Genomic DNA, 18317 nt, shown 5'->3' on the forward strand with positions numbered 1-18317 from the left:
CACTCCATTGACTGCAATGTAATCGGGAAATCTCACAGGGAATAACGCAGGTAGCAAATTCTGTGCGGTTCATTGCGTTTTCCTGCGTTATTCCCTCCGGTATTTCGCGTTTTCGGGACATAATGTTCATCGCTGCCTGCGGTTTGCAGGGAAGTGATGTCATTACAGGAAGAGGAAGCGGAGCTGAGAGTAAACACACACAGATCACACAGACATAGAACACACACATATCGCACTCACATACAGACACAGACATATAGAATACACATAGAAATCAAACTGACATATAAAAATAAAAAAACGCGGGCTTCGCCGTATTTTTACCATCCAGCAGAGGTAAACACACAGCGCTGGCCCGGTATTCTCAGGCTGGGGAGGGCGAGGGCCAGGGTTAATGCCCCCCTCCCCTCCCGCAGCTCAGAATATCAGCCCGCAGCTGCCCCACGACTGTCGCATCCATTATGAGGCAGTCCCGGACTGTCCCCGGCTCTCCCAGATTGCCGTGATGCGGTGGCAATCAGGGTAATGAGTTAATGGCAGGGCATCGGCGCCACTAAGTCCAGGCTTTAATCATGGCAGCGTCTATGAGACAGCTTTCATGATTAACTGTAAGTAAAGTGAATAAACACACACATCGAAAAATCCTTTATTTTAAATAAAACCACAAAAAAGCCCCCTTTTTTACCCCTTTATTAACCACCCCCAAACACACAGCTCCGGCGTAATCCACCGAGGTCCCATGTCGCTTGCATCCACCTGCGACTGACACTGTACAGAATGCAGCCTCGTAACGACCCTGCAGAGGTAACCACAGGGCATTTCTCACGGCCGGTAATGTGAACACACTATCGCTCGGGAGAAATGCAGCGTGTGCTCACAGGGACTTTATCTATTTATCCCTTTATCTATTCTTCTATCTGTCTATTTATCTATCTATCTATCTCAGAAGGAAATGACTTTTTTTTTTCTTTTTTCAATGTGCTTTATTGCATTGAATGCATTAAAACACATGTACCAACCCGCAGCAAACCGCATGCAGATTTCGGGTGCGGTTTGCCGCGTTTTTTACCGCGGGTGCGGTAATCTTTCAGACCCTGCGGTATTTTCTTAAGAAAATTCCGTTTTCCAGTGCGCACAGGGCCTAACAAATCTCCCATCCCTGTGCTCGGAGCTCTGAGCAGCTGAGGGAAAATTGGATCCCTGCAACCTATGGTTCTGATTGAACCGATAATCTCTAGGGATGATCGAATACCTCAAATTTTCGGCTTCACGAATATTCGACGAATAACTCGCCACTATGCAAATATTCGATGCGCAATGTAAGTCTATGGGGAGCTCAAATAGTTCCGAATAGTTATTTGGGTTTCCCATAGACTTACATTGCGCATCGAATATTCGCGAATAGTCGAATAGTGGCGACCTATTCAGCAAATATTCACGAAGTTGAATATTTGAGGTATTCGATCACCCCTAATAATCTCCATTTTACCATAGGGGAGCCGTCTGCTGATGGGTATGTATAAGTCCATTCCTATACATTGATCTCAGGAGGAATTTAGAGAAATGGGGCGCTCCAGCGTGAGTCTGCAGTACTTCTTTCTGTGCAACACTTTTCAATTAAAGATCGCTATGGAAAATGATGTCTTCACATGACGGCAGCAGAGCAAATATTGATTGTCTGGGTCAAGAACTTCCTGAAGAGCTTTTCTCATAGACTTTTTTTCTTTCCCATTGTGCTGTTTGCTTTATTAATTCACCGTTCATAGTTCCCATTGTGTGATAAATGTCTCACCACGGCCACAATAACCGGAACTGCGTAGAACATGACCATACGTGAGACCTCTGCGACTTTTATGTATTTTATTTATTTTTCCTATTTATAAAGAGCAATATAAATCTGCTGCTGTCTATAGAGCAGGGCACGTTATTTGGATTCTCTGTAGTTTGCAGATATATACCGGATTGTGTGGGCTTATACGTTTTTCCTGTTTCTCGCTGTTTTAAAGCTTCTTTATTTTATGCTTTAATTGCAGGTTCAAGAGTTTAGGTGACAAATCGAGAGATGTGAAGATCAAAAAGCAGCACAGGTACAAAGCCCAATTCAGCTGCTCTTTTTATTAATCTGTTTTTAATTTTCCATTAATAGCATTATACACTGCAGGGCCACCCCTGATTAGTGGTCCAAGGGCGCTGCATAAAATAATAAGTCTATATTGATCTCCCGGACCGGTGCCGCTGCTCTACTCTCAGCCCAGTGTTCCCTGCCAGTCTAATGTTGTAAATAATGTCACGTGAAGAAGCAACTCTGTGGGTGGAAAAATAATGTTCCTTTTCTTAACTTTTTGTAGTGGTTCTGAAAATTCACTGTATAAGGCATCATTTAGACATCCGTATTGCACGTACGTGTTATATCCATTATGTATACAGCACGTACGTATTATAATCTATGGTGCTATTCATATGTCCGTGTTTTTTCGTAGACCGTGTATCAAGGCAAAACACACGGAGACGTCCATCTTTTCAAGCTGGACAAATGACGAGTGCCAATACATGTTTGAGTGAAAAACACATACATTACACGGATGGTAGCCATGTACTCTGTGTTTAAAGGGACCCTGACAGGTCCCCCCGTGCCCCCAGAATTACTATCAGTTGTGTCTGCCATACTAAATTCCCTGCCTAACACCCCTTTATAGTATTGGACACATAAACTGATCTTTAGAAAAAGTATTTCTAAGGCTATGTGCGCACTAGAAAAGTGATTTTTCTCAAGAAAATTTCTTGAGAAACTTCTGGGAATTGAAGATTACCGCACCTGCGGTAAAAAAACGCACCAAAACCGCTGGAAAAACGCATGCGTTTTTGCCGCGGTTTTTCCTCAGGTTGGTACCTGCGTTTTTTTATGCTGTAACTGCAATAAATAATCTAGATAATAGATAATCGATAGATAATGGATAGAGGGATAGATGAATAGATAGATAATAGATGAGAAAGACCTATATAATGTCCCACCTCCCTGCATATTCTAAGCTGGCACCCTTTAGTGACTTTCATGTGGCACTAAAGGGTGCTTAGCATTGTATTTAGCCAAAAAATAAATAATTAGAAAAAAAAACGATGTGAGGTCCCCCATATCTTTTGCAGCCAGCTAGGGTAAAGCAGACGGCTGCAACCTGCAGACCACACTTGGCAGCTGTACCTTGGCTGGTAATTCAAAACAGAGGGCACCTCACGCTGTTATTTTACATTAAATAAATAATTTAAAACAAAAAACGTGGGGTCCCCCCCAAATTGGATCACCAGCCAAGGTAAAGTGGACAGCTGTGGTCTGGTATGCTCAGACTAGGGAGGTCCACCGTTAGTGGACACTCCCCAGCCTAAAAATAGCAGGCCACAGCCGCCCCAGAAGTGGCGCATCCATAAGACGTGCCAATCCTGGCGCTTTGCCCCAACTTATCCCATTGCCCTGGTGCGGTGGCAAACTGGGTAATATATGGGGCTGATGCCAGATGTGTAATGTCACCTGGCATCAAGCCCTGGGGTTCGTGATGTCACGCGTCTATCAGATACCCGACATCACCAACCCAGTCAGTAAGAAATAAAAAATAGACAACAAAAAAAGTTTTATTTGAAAAAACACTGCCCAAAACATTCCCTCTTTCACCAATTTATTGAAAAGAACAATCAATTCCAGGTCCGGCGTAATGCAATAAGGGGGACCCACGACGATCCATACCATAGTCACTGTCCCAGTCAATGAAGATTAAAATGTTCCCCATTGGCTGGGAGAGTAGTGCAGTGACCTGAGCTAACATCAATAGGTCTGCCCAGGTCACTGCAGGGGATGACGAGCGCTGCTGTCAGGAGGTTAGATGAGATCATTACCTGCTGTGACGATCTCCTGAACTCTAACGTCAGCGCTGTCACTGACTTCTATGCCCGTCGCGTTCTCAGCAGTATCGCGAGAGCCTTTGATGTCACCGCTAGTGACAGTCTCGGGCCGCCCGCGAGACGGGCATAGAAGGCAGTGACAGTGCTCACGTCAGGAGAGCAGGAGATCGTCACAGCAGGTAATGATCTCATCTAACCTCCTGACAGCAGCGCTCGTTATCCCCGCGGCAGCCAGCACTGCAGTGTGAGAAGCTGCTGATACCGCAGTGCGAGCATACACTGACACACTGCAGGCGGGCAGCCGCGGGGCTGGAGTGGGACACAGACTGCACGGGCACCCGACGGAGGTCACACGGAAGTGCTTCTGTGCGGCGTCCAGGGAGTGTGATGTGTGTGTTTACTCTGCTCCGCTTCCTCTTCCTGTTAAAATGACATCACTTCCCTGCAAAACCGCAGGCAGTGATGAGCATTACCGCAGGTAAATCGCGGCTATACTGAGGGTATACCGCACATCATTTGCTACCTGCAGTATACTTGCGGTATTTCGCGATTACACATTACAGTGAATGGAGTGAAATACCGCAGGTACCTGCAGAAAAGAAGTGACATGCACATTTTCTCAAGAAATTCTGCAGAAAGAATGTTCTTGAGAAAAAAACGCAGTGTGAGCACAGCTATTTTTTTTCCCATAGGTTTTGCTTGGAAATGTCTGCAGAAAGATTACAAACATTTCTCAAGAAATTTCTGCAGCAAAACCGTGGGTAAGAACGCAGTGTGCGCACAGAGCCTAAAGACCGTTTATTATATGCTAATTAACCCATTGATTACTCAATGTGGCGTAAGTTTTCCAAAACTAGTTGGCTCCCTCAAAATGTTATTACACCCCTATGGGCATGATAACATGATTTACAAGAGCCAGTGTCATCACCAGCTATCTGAAAATCCTGCGCATGTATACTGCTTTCTTCACTCCCATCATTGAGCCTCTGAAGCCGGGTGTACGCGTCCCAGCTTCAGGGAAGCTCTGCGCATGTCCGGAAGTGCAGAAGACGGCTCACATACACAGAAGAGCTAAAGAACACCTGCCTTCTTGACTTCAGATCATGCGTAGTGCGCATCTCTGAAGCCAGGATGCATACACCCGATTGTAGAGGCTCAGTAATGTGAGTAAACAATGCCGCACGCATGCGCCTAATTTTTAGAGCGCTAGCTATAGGTTGAGCATAGAGTTAAGTCTACCTTCAGCATTAAAAACTATGTATGCACTATTTCATAATATACCAAACGGAATAAAAAAAACATATGTGCAATCACATAATGTTGACACCAAAAAATATATATGCAGTACACAATAGTTGAAATGACCCAGTTAGTGTAGGGACATGAGAAACATCATAACCATCCTGTATATTGAACTGTACAAAAGCTACAATAAGCAAGTGAAACAGGGCTGTTACCCCTAATGATTCCAGGAGCACACTGCACCACTTCCCCAATGCGTGTTTCGCGTTGCACTCTGACCCCCTTTTTTTTTTTTTTTTTTTACCAGTTATCAAATCTTGAACCATATAAGATTTTTGAGTATGTTTTTTAGTTATGTTAAACACAAATCTGTGATTTTATATAGCTCTTCCTTTCTCGCCTTTTCATTGGGGGACACAGACAGTGGGTATTATGATGTCTCCAGGGAGGCATGACACTAGATTTGAAAAAAGTGTTGGCTCCTCCCCCCACAACATATACCCTAGCTAGGCAGGAAACTAGCTCAGTTTTTTTTCTAGTGTCAGCAGGGAGGCTGACATGTCTGGCCCGAGCCCTACCAGGTGCCTTAGGCCAGCTTCTTTGTTTTTTTTTATTTCTTATTTTTTATTTTTTTTTTCTTATTCATTCTATTTTTGATTATGGGGCAATACCAGGGTGCCTTGCCACCCTCGTTACTCCCGCGAACGGGCAGAGGAAACCTGGTGTGCACAAGCCGTCAGTCTTCCCTCGCGCCCAAGTGGTCGGGTCTGCGTACCCCTCCAGGCTCCCTGGAAGCACCTCACACCAAGGTAGCTACAGAGGGCTAAGCAGAGTCGAGGACCTGCTTCAGCCTTGAGCCGATGATGCGTCCCCGAGATCCCCGCATCCCCGGACCGACGCGTCTTCAGACAGAGCCAGGAGCAGGTAGGGAGACGACGAGTTCTCTGTCCCCTGCTTCCAAACCGCCGCCTGAAAAGGCGCCGGTGGGGCGATGCAGGCCGTGATCCCGGGGAGCCTCATTAATTTAGCCTCCGGCGTCGGCCTGCATTCTAGCAGCGCCCCCTCTCACTGCTCTGGAAGCCGCTCCCTCAGTCACAGCGGCTCTTCTGATTGGGCGTCACGTTTAGTCCCAGCCCTGGGACCAATCAGTCTCCGGGGGCCGTCTCTCTCCTCCATGCTGCCAGGAACGCTGGACGCCATTTTCCACGTTGGGAGCAGAGGATTGCCTCCTTGGCTCTGCACTTCTGCAGCGCTATTTACCGCTCTGCTCTGCGGCATATCGCTGTCTCACTAGCGGTGTGTGCCTGCTGGCTAGCGGTGTATATAAGCTATTAGCGGTATATACTGGCTCTGCCTGCAGGTATATGCCGACTGACAGTGTATACCATTTTGCTATCTGTATATACCGGCTGTGCATAGCAGTCACTTTATAATACTGCTAGTGGCTCCTCACTTATATAACAGCGGCATAACTCTATCCCTATAGGGCTGTAGGACTCTATTGCTGACATGCGTAACCGCAAGGGTGATGAACCTTCCCAGGCGTCCTCTATGGACCTGTACTATGCCTGTACCACCTGTGGACGCTCGTTTTCTAATGGCCGAAGCTATCCACTATGCCGGGGCTGCGATGCCCCTACTACCGTGTCACAACAGACCCCGTTGCTGGACCAGGATGCCGTGCAGTCTTTGGATTCTGCACCGGCCAGGCAGCACCCCCGTCTGATGACGTAATGCCTGCATGGGCTCTTCTAATGTCTAAAAGGATAGAGGACCTTGCCGCTCAGATATCCCAGCCTTCCACAGGCTCCCACAGCCTTCCCCTGGCTCAGCTCCCGCAGAGGAGCCCGCCTGCTTCGTCTGGTCCCTCTTGCCCAGAACGTAAAAAGTCTGTGTCCAAAAGGCGCCATTGCGACCTCTACGCCTCATCCGACTCGGACGATGGTCAGTCTGACCAAGGTTCCATGACTTTTAGTAGTCACAATTCTCAAGACTTTGACTCTGATTCAGATGTCCTTTCTGAGTCTAGGCATATAGAAGACGCACTAATTTCGGCTGTCAATCACTCTGTCGATCTCTGATCAGCCTCCTGACCCGACTTCTCAGTCGGCAATCAAGCGGGCCAAGAAGCCTCCTATGTCCTTTGCCCAGGATCCGTTTTTTCGTCAGATTATATCTAAACGGTGGGATCACCCTGATAGAAGGTTTAATAAAACACCCTTCTCTTCATTCGCTTATCCCTTTCCATCTGAAATGGTTAAGACCTGGTCAGTCCCCCCCCCCCCCCCCCCCCCCCCCGTTGTGGATCCGCCAGTATCCAGACTGGCTAAACACACGGTCATGTCTGTTTCAGACAACGCGTCTCTCAAGGACTTGTCCGACGACGCAGTTGATTCTGCGGTCAAATCTATTTTTCAGGCTTCGGGCTCCTCTCTTCGCTCCCTGTTTGCCTTGACATGGGTCGCGAGAGCTATGGGTGTGTGGAGTAAGAACCTGCGCAGGATGCTTCGCGCTTGTAATATTCCTCCGGAGACTTTTGAGATCCTTGATTTGTTTTCTCTAGCCTCTAATTATTTTCTTCACGGCTCCCTAGATGCAGCTAGTTTGTCAGCCCTAACGGCAGCCAATGCTGTCTTTGCCCGCAGAGTCCTTTGGCTAAAGATATGGAGTGCGGACAGTGCCTCCAAGAAATCCCTGTCCACACTTCCCTTCCATGGCCTTCGTCTGTTTGGAGAATACTTGGACAAACTCATATCTGAGACGACGGGTGGTAAAAGTACCATTCTACCACAAAAGCGGCCTGTATCCAGGAATTTTAAAAAATCTCCTTGGCGCAGGTAGCCTTTTCGGCCTGCCCCCCAAAAACCATCATTCCAAGGATCGTCCCAACGCTCAGATCGAGGATCCGGTCCCTCAAGGGGCTCTTCCTGGCGTTCCCTCTCCAAGCAGCCCAAACCCAAAGGACCTCGCCCTGTACAGGCCCCCTCAGCATGACGCCAGGTATCCCTCAGATCCGACTCCTGTTGGAGGGCGGCTTCTGCTTTTTCGGGATACCTGGCTAGACCACACTCGCGATGCTTGGGTTCGAAAAATTGTCACCTCGGCTTACAAGATCGATTTCCATTCACTGCCGGCCAACAGGTTTCTGCATTCTCGTCTTCCAAAGTCCAAAATGCAAAGCCAGGCATTATTTCAGGCCTTTGCCTCTTTACAGAAGGCATACGTTATCATTCCAGTGCCCCTGGAACAGCGCGGCAAAGGTTTCTATTCAAACCTTTTTGTCGTTCCCAAAAAAGATGGCTCTGTCCGCCCTATCTTGGACCTCAAAAGGCTGACCAGATTCGTACGGATTCGGACCTTCCGAATGGAATCATTGAGAGCAGTGCTAGCCGCCATGGAACCGGGAGAATTCCTAGCTTCCATAGACGTTCAAGATGCTTATTTACACATTCCCATATGTGTATCTCATAAACGGTTCCTTCGCGTGGCCGTAGGACACCGTCATTTCCAATTCAGGGCCCTCTTCTTTGGGCTGGCCACCGCGCCACGGGTCTTCACAAAGGTCATGGCGGCCGTTATGTCCATTTTACACCCCAGAGGCGTCCTTGTCGTTCCCTATTTGGACGACCTTCTTGTCAAAGGGAGCTCTCTTCAAGTTTGCTCAGAATTGCCTAGACACGCTGTCAAGGCTAGGGTGGCTTATCAACTTCAACAAGTCATCCCTCATTCCTCATCAGCACATCACCTTTTTAGGTATGCTGATAGACACGGCTCAGTCCCGGGTTTTTCTTCCAGAAGACAAGAGGTCTTCCCTGATCCGGGCCGCCCAATCCCTCCGCTCTCGCCGTTACACATCCCTTCGGAATGGAATGAGAGTGTTAGGCAAGATGGTGGCAGTCATGGAAGCCGTGTCCTTTGCCCAATTCCATCTGCGCCCTCTACAACTGGATCTTCTATCCTCCTGGGGCAAGAATCCAATCTTCTCTAGACCGGTCAGTCCGCCTATCTCGGACTGCGCTCAGCTCCCTCGTCTGGTGGATTCAAGTCTCATCCCTATCTCAAGGGAAATCCTTCCGCCCTGTCCACTGGCAAGTAGTCAAGACGGATGTCAGCCTGATAGGCTGGGGGGCGGTGTTTCTCCAACACACTGTTCACGGACGCTGGTCTCCTTCCGAGCGCTCCCTGCACATCAATGTTCTAGAGATCAGAGCCATGTTTTTGGCCCTTCAGAACTTTCAGCCTTTACTATTAGGCCTCCCTGTTCGGATCCAATCAGACAATGGCACGGCTGTGGCTTATATCAACCGTCAGGGAGGAACTCGCAGCAAGGCAGCGATGAAAGAAGTGTCCAGGATTCTTCTTTGGGCAGAGAAGCACATCCCCATTCTTTCAGCTGTCCATATTCCAGGGGTAGACAACTGGGCCGCAAACTCTCACAGCAGGCATGGGAATGGTCCCTCCACGACAAAGTGTTCCATCAGATCACTCTTTGTTGGGGACTCCCAGATGTGGACCTCATGACGTCTCGGATGAACGCCAAAATACATCCCTTCATATCCCGGTCGAGAGACCCGCTAGTGATCGGCTCCGACGCTCTAGTCTTTCCGTGGGCGCAGTTTCGCCTACCCTACATCTTCCCTCCGTTTCCTCTCATTCCAAGAGTAATCAAGAAAATCAAAGCGGAGGGAATCCCGGTGATCCTCGTGGCACCGGATTGGCCCAGGAGAGCCTGGTACCCAGAGCTTCTCCAACTTCTCGGCGACACTCCCTGGCGTCTTCCCGACCGCCCGGATCTTCTGTCGCAAGGTCCAATATTCCACCAGAATACAGCACAGCTGCATTTGACGGCGTGGCACTTGAATCATTGATTCTAGCCAAGTCAGGTTTTTCTTCTAAGGTAGTTCATACCATGCTTAATGCTCGGAAGCCCTCCTCCGCCAGTATCTATCACAGGACCTGGAAGACTTATCTTTCCTGGTGTGACCGTCATAATCGGTCGCCCCTTGCCTTTTCAATCCCTAATGTTCTTGCCTTTCTGCAAGACGGTCTGGACTCGGGACTGGCTCTCAGTACCCTTAAGGGACAAGTTTCTGCCTTGTCAATATTCTTCCAGGAGCAGCTGGCTTCTTGTCCTCAGGTCCGTACCTTTCTTCAAGGGGTAGCGCATTTGGTCCTTCCTTATCGCCACCTCTTAGATCCCTGGGATCTGAATCTGGTTCTCGGAGCATTTCAGCTTCCTCCCTTCGAACCTCTGAGAGAAATCTCTCTTCAACGACTGTCTTGGAAGGTTGCCTTTTTAGTCCCCATTACCTTTATCAGGCGAGTGTCCGAACTTGCGGCCCTTTCCTGTCGTTCACCTTACCTGATATTCCATCAGGATAAGGTGGTCCTTCGGCCTTCCCCCGACTTTTTTCCGAAGGTCGTATCTTCTTTCCACTTAAACGAGGACATTGTGTTGCCGTCATTCTGCACGGCCCCGGTCCACTCCTTTGAAAAAGCCCTTCACACTCTAGATCTTGTCAGGGCGCTGCGGATCTACATCTCCAGAACAGCGCCGTTGCGCAAGTCCGATGCCCTCTTCGTCCTCTCAGAAGGACACAAAAAGGGCAACCAGGCTTCTAAAGCCACGATTTCTCGATGGATCAGGACTGCCATCTGTGAGGCTTGCAAAGCACGAGGTTTTGTTCCTCCTCAATCTGTGCGGGCCCACTCTACACGAGCAGTGGGTGCCTCCTGGGCTGTCCGCCATTAGGCTTCGGCGGCCCAACTTTGCAAGGCCGCTACCTGGTCCAGTGTGCACACGTTTACAAAATTCTACAGAGTGCATACGCATGCCTCCGCGGATGCTGCTCTTGGAAGACAAGTCCTTCAGGCGGCAGTGGCCCATTTATAAGTGGCCACTGCTCGGTTTTTTTACAGTGTTTGATATGTGTTCACTGCAGTTGCAGTCGTTAGTCAGCTCTTAGGCTGATGTTATACACTGTTAATAGTTCAGCTCCCACCCAGGGACTGCTTTGGGACGTCCCACTGTCTGTGTCCCCCAATGAAAAGGCGAGAAAGGAAATGACATTTTTGTGTACTCACGGTAAAATGTCTTCCTTGGAGCCTTTCATTGGGGGACACAGCTCCCGCCCTTGTGGTTTTGGTTGTCCTCCTACTGCTTTTACACCAAACTGAGCTAGTTTCCTGCCTAGCTGGGGTATATGCTGTGGGGGGAGGAGCTAACACTTTTGCAAATCTAGTGTCAAGCCTTCCTGGAGACGCCATAATACCCACTGTCTGTGTCCCCCAATGAAAGGCTCCAAGGAAGACATTTTACGGTGAGTATACAAAAATGTCATTTTTTTTTTACTCCTTTTTCTCCTGTTCATGTTTCAAGTGGAGTAGTGATGCTAATATGTTTTTAAAACCTGATAATCTGGCATTATTTAGGAACAGTCTTTAGTTTATAGCGCACTGACTGGCAGTTTTAGGATGATCTTTGTGTGTACATTATGTAAGAATTATCATCTTACAAATGTTTTCCTTCTTACTTTATAGGCCTGCGGAACAATCTGTCAGGTTTCCAGCGGGTGTGGAACTTCTTAGCAGGTAATTGCTTTACAGCCTCTAAAGACTTTAATGTGGCTGCAAAACTAAACGCAATGGGCTATAAAATCAATATTAGTTAACTCAATTAAGTAGTGTTCCAAACATGGCACAACACCAAAATACACTGGAGAGTGGCACGGGTATTGATCTCTGGACCTGGATGTCCGTCTTGATTTTTTTTTTTTTTTTTTTTTAAATAAATGATCCACCTTTGTTGAGAAACCAAATAAAAGACTGAACAGGCAGCTTCTGTCACATAGCTAAAAATACAAACTATTTTCTTTGTCGCTCCATTGGGAGACCCAGACAATTGGGGTGTATAGCTACTGCCTCCGGAGGCCACACAAAGTATTACACTTTAAAAAGTGTAACCCCTCCCCTCTGCCTATACACCCTCCCGTGCATCACGGGCCCATCAGTTTTATGCTTTGTGTTGAAGGAGGCTGACATTCACACAATGCTCCACATTTTAGTCAGCAGCAGCTGCTGATTATATCGGATGGAAGAAAAGAGGGCCCCTAACAGGGCCCCCGGCATGCTCCCTTCTCACCCCACTGAGTCGGCGGTGCTGTTAAGGTTGAGGTACACATTGCGGGTACACAGGCAGGAGCCACATGCCGTTTTCCTTCCCCATCCCTTAGGGGCTCTGGGTGAAGTGGGATCCTAACCGGTCATCCAGCCACTGGGACCGGGCTCCCTCCGCAGCCCCAGGGGGAATCTGCCGGACAGGAGACTGAGTATCGTCAGGGACATGGCCCTGCATCTACAGGTACTCTGTGTCCCCTTTGGGACGGTGCATGAAGCACCTTGGCCTCAGACGCTGCAGCGACTGCGGTGTGGATTTTTTGACCGGGACTACCGCGCCGACCGTGCCTGTTTGCCGGCCGCGGTTTTTACTTTAGTCCCCGGCTTTTGCGGCCTAGTATGTTACACTCCCGCCCCTGGGCCTGCCAGTCAGGGGGAAGGGCGGGACGGTCGGTATGACGCCGACGGTGAGGGCTGGAGCACACTTCGTGTCCTCCTCCCCCCTCACTGTTCACTATGGGGCGCAGATTCCCGCACTTTTGTGGTCCCGCCCTCGGCTCCCTCCTCCCCTCGGAACGCCGGCAGCCATTGTTATATGGCTCTCAGTATGATTCTGCCGGTGGAGAATCGCAGAATGTGCTCTGCAGCTGATGGGAGAGGGGGTTCCTAACCGGTCGCCATGCACTGGGACCGGGCTCCATCCGCAGCCCCTGGGGGATTCTGACGGACAGGAGACTGGACATCGTCAGGGACAGAGCCCTGCATCCATAAGGTACTCTGTGTCCCCTTTGGGGACGCTGCATGCAGCACCTGGGTTGCAAACGCCGCAGCAGTTGCTGTGTGGTTTGTGAGACCGGGACTACCGCGCCGACCGCGCCTGCTTGCCGGCCGCGTTTTTAACTTTAGTCCCCGGCTCTTGCGGCCTAGTACCATATACTCCCGTTCCCGGGCCTGCCAGTCAGGGGTAACGACGGGACGGCCGAATGGACGTCGGCAGTGAGGGCTGGAGCATACTTGGTATCCTCCTCCCCCCCTCACTGTGCACTGTGGGGCACCAGTTTCCCAATCGGGTGCTGGCCACCCTTGGGTGCCGAAGTGTGTATATATATATATATATATATATATATATATATATATATATATATATATATATATATATATATATATATATATATATATATATATATATATATATATATATATATTTATATGGTATATGATTTCACTGTTCGGCAGCACTATTTGCTTTTGGCTATATGCCCTCGCTGATTACTAAGAGGTGACAACAGCAGGTCGTCCGCAAACAGTAAGGGTGCCAGGGCACAGGCTTTCTTTGCAACCTGTACCTCTTGTGCAGCTATATTGCCGGCAGGTTCCACCTATCATTGCAAATGCAGGGCCCCTGGGGCACTCACTCAGCCGGAGCCTCCGGCACTGGTGGGACCCTTGGCTCAGGTGGTACCACTGGTTTCCACTGCACAGATGGCAAGGACAGAGTTTGCACGTTTGACTGAGCAACTCTCTGAGTCGTTTTCACATTCCATGGCCCAGTCTTTGAACAGAGGGGCTGCTAAGATACTGGAAGCTTTGCTGTCCAGACCGGTAACACAGGGCCAGGGCGCTGTGAGTTCATCGCTCCCAGGCCCCTCTGGGTCGGTACAACAAGGAGCTCCTGGGGTAACACCCAGATCCCACGGTGAGAACTCCGACACGGACCGCGGCCTCAGACAGGCTAACCGGGCTCGCTGGGAACCTTCCACGACTTCATCACGCTGTTCGGGGTCTCAGCTTGAGGACTCTCGGTTGAAGCATGAATGAAGCGGAGGTCGCAGCTCAGGGCTCTGAACCTGACGTTGCTCTCAATCTGGATACACCTGAAGGGGACGCCATAGTAAATGACCTTATAGCGTCCATCAACCAGGTGCTAGACCTCTCTTCCCCATCTTCTACTATGGAGGAGTTGGCTTCACATTGGGAGAAACACCAGTTTAGGTTTCCCAAATGTACACTGAGTGCGTTTTTTCGATCACTCTAACTCCAGAGAGGCTGTCCAGAAGCACAGAACTTTCCGGACAAGCGCTTTACTAAGCGCCTTAATGACACACGTTAGCCTTTCACTCCTGACGTAGTTAAGGGTTGGACTCAGTGTCACAAGGTGGATCCTCCAGTCCCCAGAATGGCGGCTAGATCCGTAGTATTAGTGGCAGTTGGTTCATCTCTCATGGATGCCACTGACAGGCAAATAAAGCTTATGATGAAATCCATCTATGAAGCCATAGGCGCATCTTTTGCTCCGGCCTTCGCAGCCGTGAGGGCACTCCAAGCTATCTCAGCTTCTCTGGCTGAGATTAATGCGGTCGTCGGCCGCCCCAAACCGCATCCTCGGTAGGTGGCAGGCTCTCCCGCTTTTGCGACGCATGGTGGCCACATTTCCAAGACCGATGGGTGAGAGACATTCTGTCTAACGGTTACAGGATAGAGTTCAGCTCTCGTCCTCCGACTCGTTTTTTTCAGAACATCTCCGCCCCCCGAACGGACCGTTGCGCTTTTTCAGGCGGTGGACACTCTGAAAACAGAAGGAGTGGTGATCCCCGTTCCCATCAGGAACGCGGTCGCGGTTTTTACTCCAATCTGTTCGTGGTGCCAAAAAAGGACGGCTCTTTCCGTTCCGTTTTGGACCTCAAATTGCTCAACAAACATGTGACAACCAGGCGGTTTCGCATGGAATTCCTCCGATCTGTCATCGCTTCGATGTCCCAAGGTGACTTCCTAGCATCAATCGACATCAAAGATGCCTATCTCCATGGCAGATCGCTCAAGAGCATTAACGCTTCCTTCGTTCGCCATCAGGGACGAACACCTTCAATTTGTGGCACTGCCTTTCGGCCTGGCGACAGACCCACGGGTCTTCACCAAGGTCATGGCATCCGTCGTAGCGATCCTACACTCTCATGGCCACTCGGTGATCCCTTACCCAGACGATATCCTAGTCAAGGCACCCTCACGGGTGGCTTGTCAACACAGTCTGACCGTTGCTCTGGAGACTCTCCAGAGGTTCGGGTGGATCATCAATTTTCCAAAGTCAAATTGGTCTCCGACCCAATCACTAACGTACCTCGGGTTGGAGTTTCATACTCTCTCAGCGATGGTCAAGCTACCGCTGGACAAACAGCGGTCGCTGCAGACAGGGGTGCAATCCCTTCTACGGGCCCAGTCGCACCCCTTGAGGCGCCTCATGCACTTCCTGGGGAAGATGGTGGCAGCAATGGAGGCAGTTCCATTTGCGCAATTTCATCTGCGTCCTCTCCAATGGGACATTCTCCGCAAATGGGACAAGAGGCCGACGTCCTTGGACAGGAACGTCTCTCTGTCTCTGGAAGCCAAGACCTCATCAGTGGTGGCTTCTCCCCACTTCTCTGTCGAAAGGAAACTCCTTCCTGCCCCCATCCTGGGCTGTGGTCACGACGGACGCGAGCCTGTCAGGATAGGGAGCGGTTTTTCTCCACCACAAGGCTCAGGGAACCTGGACTCCGACAGAGTCCTCCCTTCAGATCAATGTTCTGGAGATAGGGGCAGTGTATCTAGCCCTCAAGGCGTTCCATCGGGGGCTCGAGGGCAGGCAGATCCGCATACAGTCGGACAACGCCACGGCGGTTGCGTACATCAACCACCAGGGCGGCACTCGCTGTCGTCAAGCCTTCCAAGAAGTCCGGCGGATTCTGCTGTGGGCGGAGTCCACAGCCTCCACCATCTCAGCGGTTCACATTCCGGGCGTAGAAAACTGGGAAGCAGACTTCCTCAGTCGCCAGGGCATGGACGCGGGGGAATGGTCTCTCCACCTGGACGTGTTTCAAGAGATCTGTTGCCGCTGGGGACCGCCGGACGTCGATCTCATGGCGTCTCGGCACAACAACAAGGTCCCGGCATTCATGGCACGGTCTCAGGACCACAGAGCTCTGGCGGCGGGCGCCTTAGTTCAGGATTGGTCGCAGTTTCAACTGCCTTATGTTTTCCCTCCTCTGGCAATGCTGCCAGAGTGTTGCGCAAGATCAGGTCCGACTGCCGCCACGCCATTCTCGTCGCTCCAGATTGGCTGAGGCGGTCGTGGTACCCGGATCTGTGGCATCTCACGGGGGGGCAACCGTGGGCGCTCCCAGACCGACCAGACTTGCTATCTCAAGGGCCATTTTTCCATCTGAATTCTGCGGCCCTCAACCTGACTGTGTGGCCATGGAGTCCTGGCTCTTAGCGTCCTCAGGGTTGTCTCAAGATGTCATTGCCACTATGAGACAGGCCAGGAAATCAACGTCCGCCAAGATCTATTACAGATCTTGGAGGCTCTTCTTAGCCTGGTGCTCTGAGAGGGGGTTTACCCCCTGGCCGTTTGCCTTACCCAGGTTTCTTTCCTTCCTGCAATCGGGATAGGACAAGGGTTGTCTCTCGGCTCCCTCATAGGTCAAGTCTCGGCGCTTTCCGTGTTTTTTCAAAAGCGTCTAGCCAGGCTTCCGCAGGTCCGCACGTTCCTGCAGGGAGTTTGCCACATAGTCCCACCTTGCAAGCGTCCGCTGGAACCCTGGGATCTCAACATGGTTCTACGGGCTCTTCAAAAAACCACCTTTTGAACCGCTGCGGGATGTCTCTCTATCACGTCTTTCGCAGAAGGTGGCATTTCTAGTGGCGGTTACTTCACTCCGTAGAGTGTCAGAGCTTGCAGCGCTGTCATGCACAGGCCCTTTCCGGGTATTTCACCAGGATAAGGTGGTTCTGCGTCCGGTCCCGGACTTTCTCCCTAAGGTGGTGTCCACTTTTCGTCTCAATCAGGATATTTCCTTACCTTCATTTTGCCCTCATCCAATTCACCAATATGAAAAGGATTTGCATTTGTTAGATCTAGTGAGAGCACTCCGGATCTACGTGTCTCGCACGGCGCCAATGCGCCGCTCTGATGCGTTCTTGTCCTTGTCGCTGGCCAGCGTAAGGGGTCGCAGGCTTCCAAGTCAACCTTGGCTCGGTGGATCAAGGAACCGATTTTTGAAGCCTGCCCTTCTTCTGGGCTTCCGATTCCTTCAGGGCTGAAAGCCCATTCTACCAGAGCTGTGGGTGCGTCCTGGGCATTGCGGCACCAGGCTACGGCTCAGCAGGTGTGTCAGGCGGCTACCTGGTAGAGTCTGCACACTTTCACGAAACACTATCAGGTGCATGCCTATGCTTCGGCAGATGCCAGCCTAGATAGGCGCATCCTTCAGGCGGCGGTCGCCCACCTGTGAGAGGGGGCCGTTGTTTCGGCTCTTTTTATCGGGGTATTCTTTTACCCACCCAGGGATTGCTTTTGGACGTCCCAATTGTCTGGGTCTCCCAATGGAGCGACAAAGAAGAAGGGAATTTTGTTTACTTACCGTAAATTCCTTTTCTTCTAGCTCCTATTGGGAGACCCAGCACCCGCCCCTGTTCCCTTCGGGCTGTTTGTTCTTTTGTGTGCACATGTTGTTCATGTGGAATTGTTCTTTTGGTTCATGGTTTCAGTTCTCCGAACATCCTTCGGATTGAATTTACCTTAGACCAATTTATAAGTTTCCTCCTTCCTGCTTTGGCACCAAAACTGATGGGCCCGTGATGCATGGGAGGGTGTATAGGCAGAGGGGAGGGGTTACACTTTTTAAAGTGTAATACTTTGTGTGGCCTCCGGAGGCAGTAGCTATACACCCCAATTGTCTGGGTCTCCCAATAGGAGCTAGAAGAAAAGGAATTTACGGTAAGTAAACAAAATTCCCTTCTTTACTTCTAAAGCGCCATCCCTTTCAGCAGTGCTTTGTAGAAATTATCACTATTGGGGCTCACCATCCACAGTCCCTATCAGTATGTCTCTAGAGTGTGGGAGGAAAACTGAGAACCCACGCGCACTTATGCTATTTGGGCAGCTAGAAAGATGCAAAAAATTCAGAGACACGATTGTCTTAAAAGGTACTTTTAACCAGTACACCTCTTGGAACAGTGTCTGGGAGGCTGTGGTGGCTGCTGCATGCAATGTTGATTGTAAACAGATCAAGCAACTGACAGAATCTATGGAT

General features: G+C 50.0%; 1 protein-coding gene across 3 annotated transcripts in view; it reads left to right on the top strand.

Annotated features, from left to right (window-relative positions):
- Window positions 1–18317, top strand: part of DTNBP1 (dystrobrevin binding protein 1) — a 206401-nt gene that overhangs the window by 19939 nt on the left and 168145 nt on the right. For 2 of the 3 annotated variants that reach the window (XM_075314732.1, XM_075314731.1), the window contains exons 2-3: window positions 2034–2087; window positions 11674–11724. In XM_075314732.1, coding sequence (XP_075170847.1) covers window positions 2034–2087; window positions 11674–11724 — 105 coding nt within the window. Of the gene's footprint in view, window positions 1–2033; window positions 2088–11673; window positions 11725–18317 lie in introns of those variants that run through there. The other variant, XM_075314733.1, reaches the window with a different exon arrangement.

The sequence above is a fragment of the Anomaloglossus baeobatrachus genome, chromosome 6 (genome assembly GCF_048569485.1).
Source record: "Anomaloglossus baeobatrachus isolate aAnoBae1 chromosome 6, aAnoBae1.hap1, whole genome shotgun sequence".
Classification (NCBI taxonomy): domain Eukaryota; kingdom Metazoa; phylum Chordata; class Amphibia; order Anura; family Aromobatidae; genus Anomaloglossus; species Anomaloglossus baeobatrachus.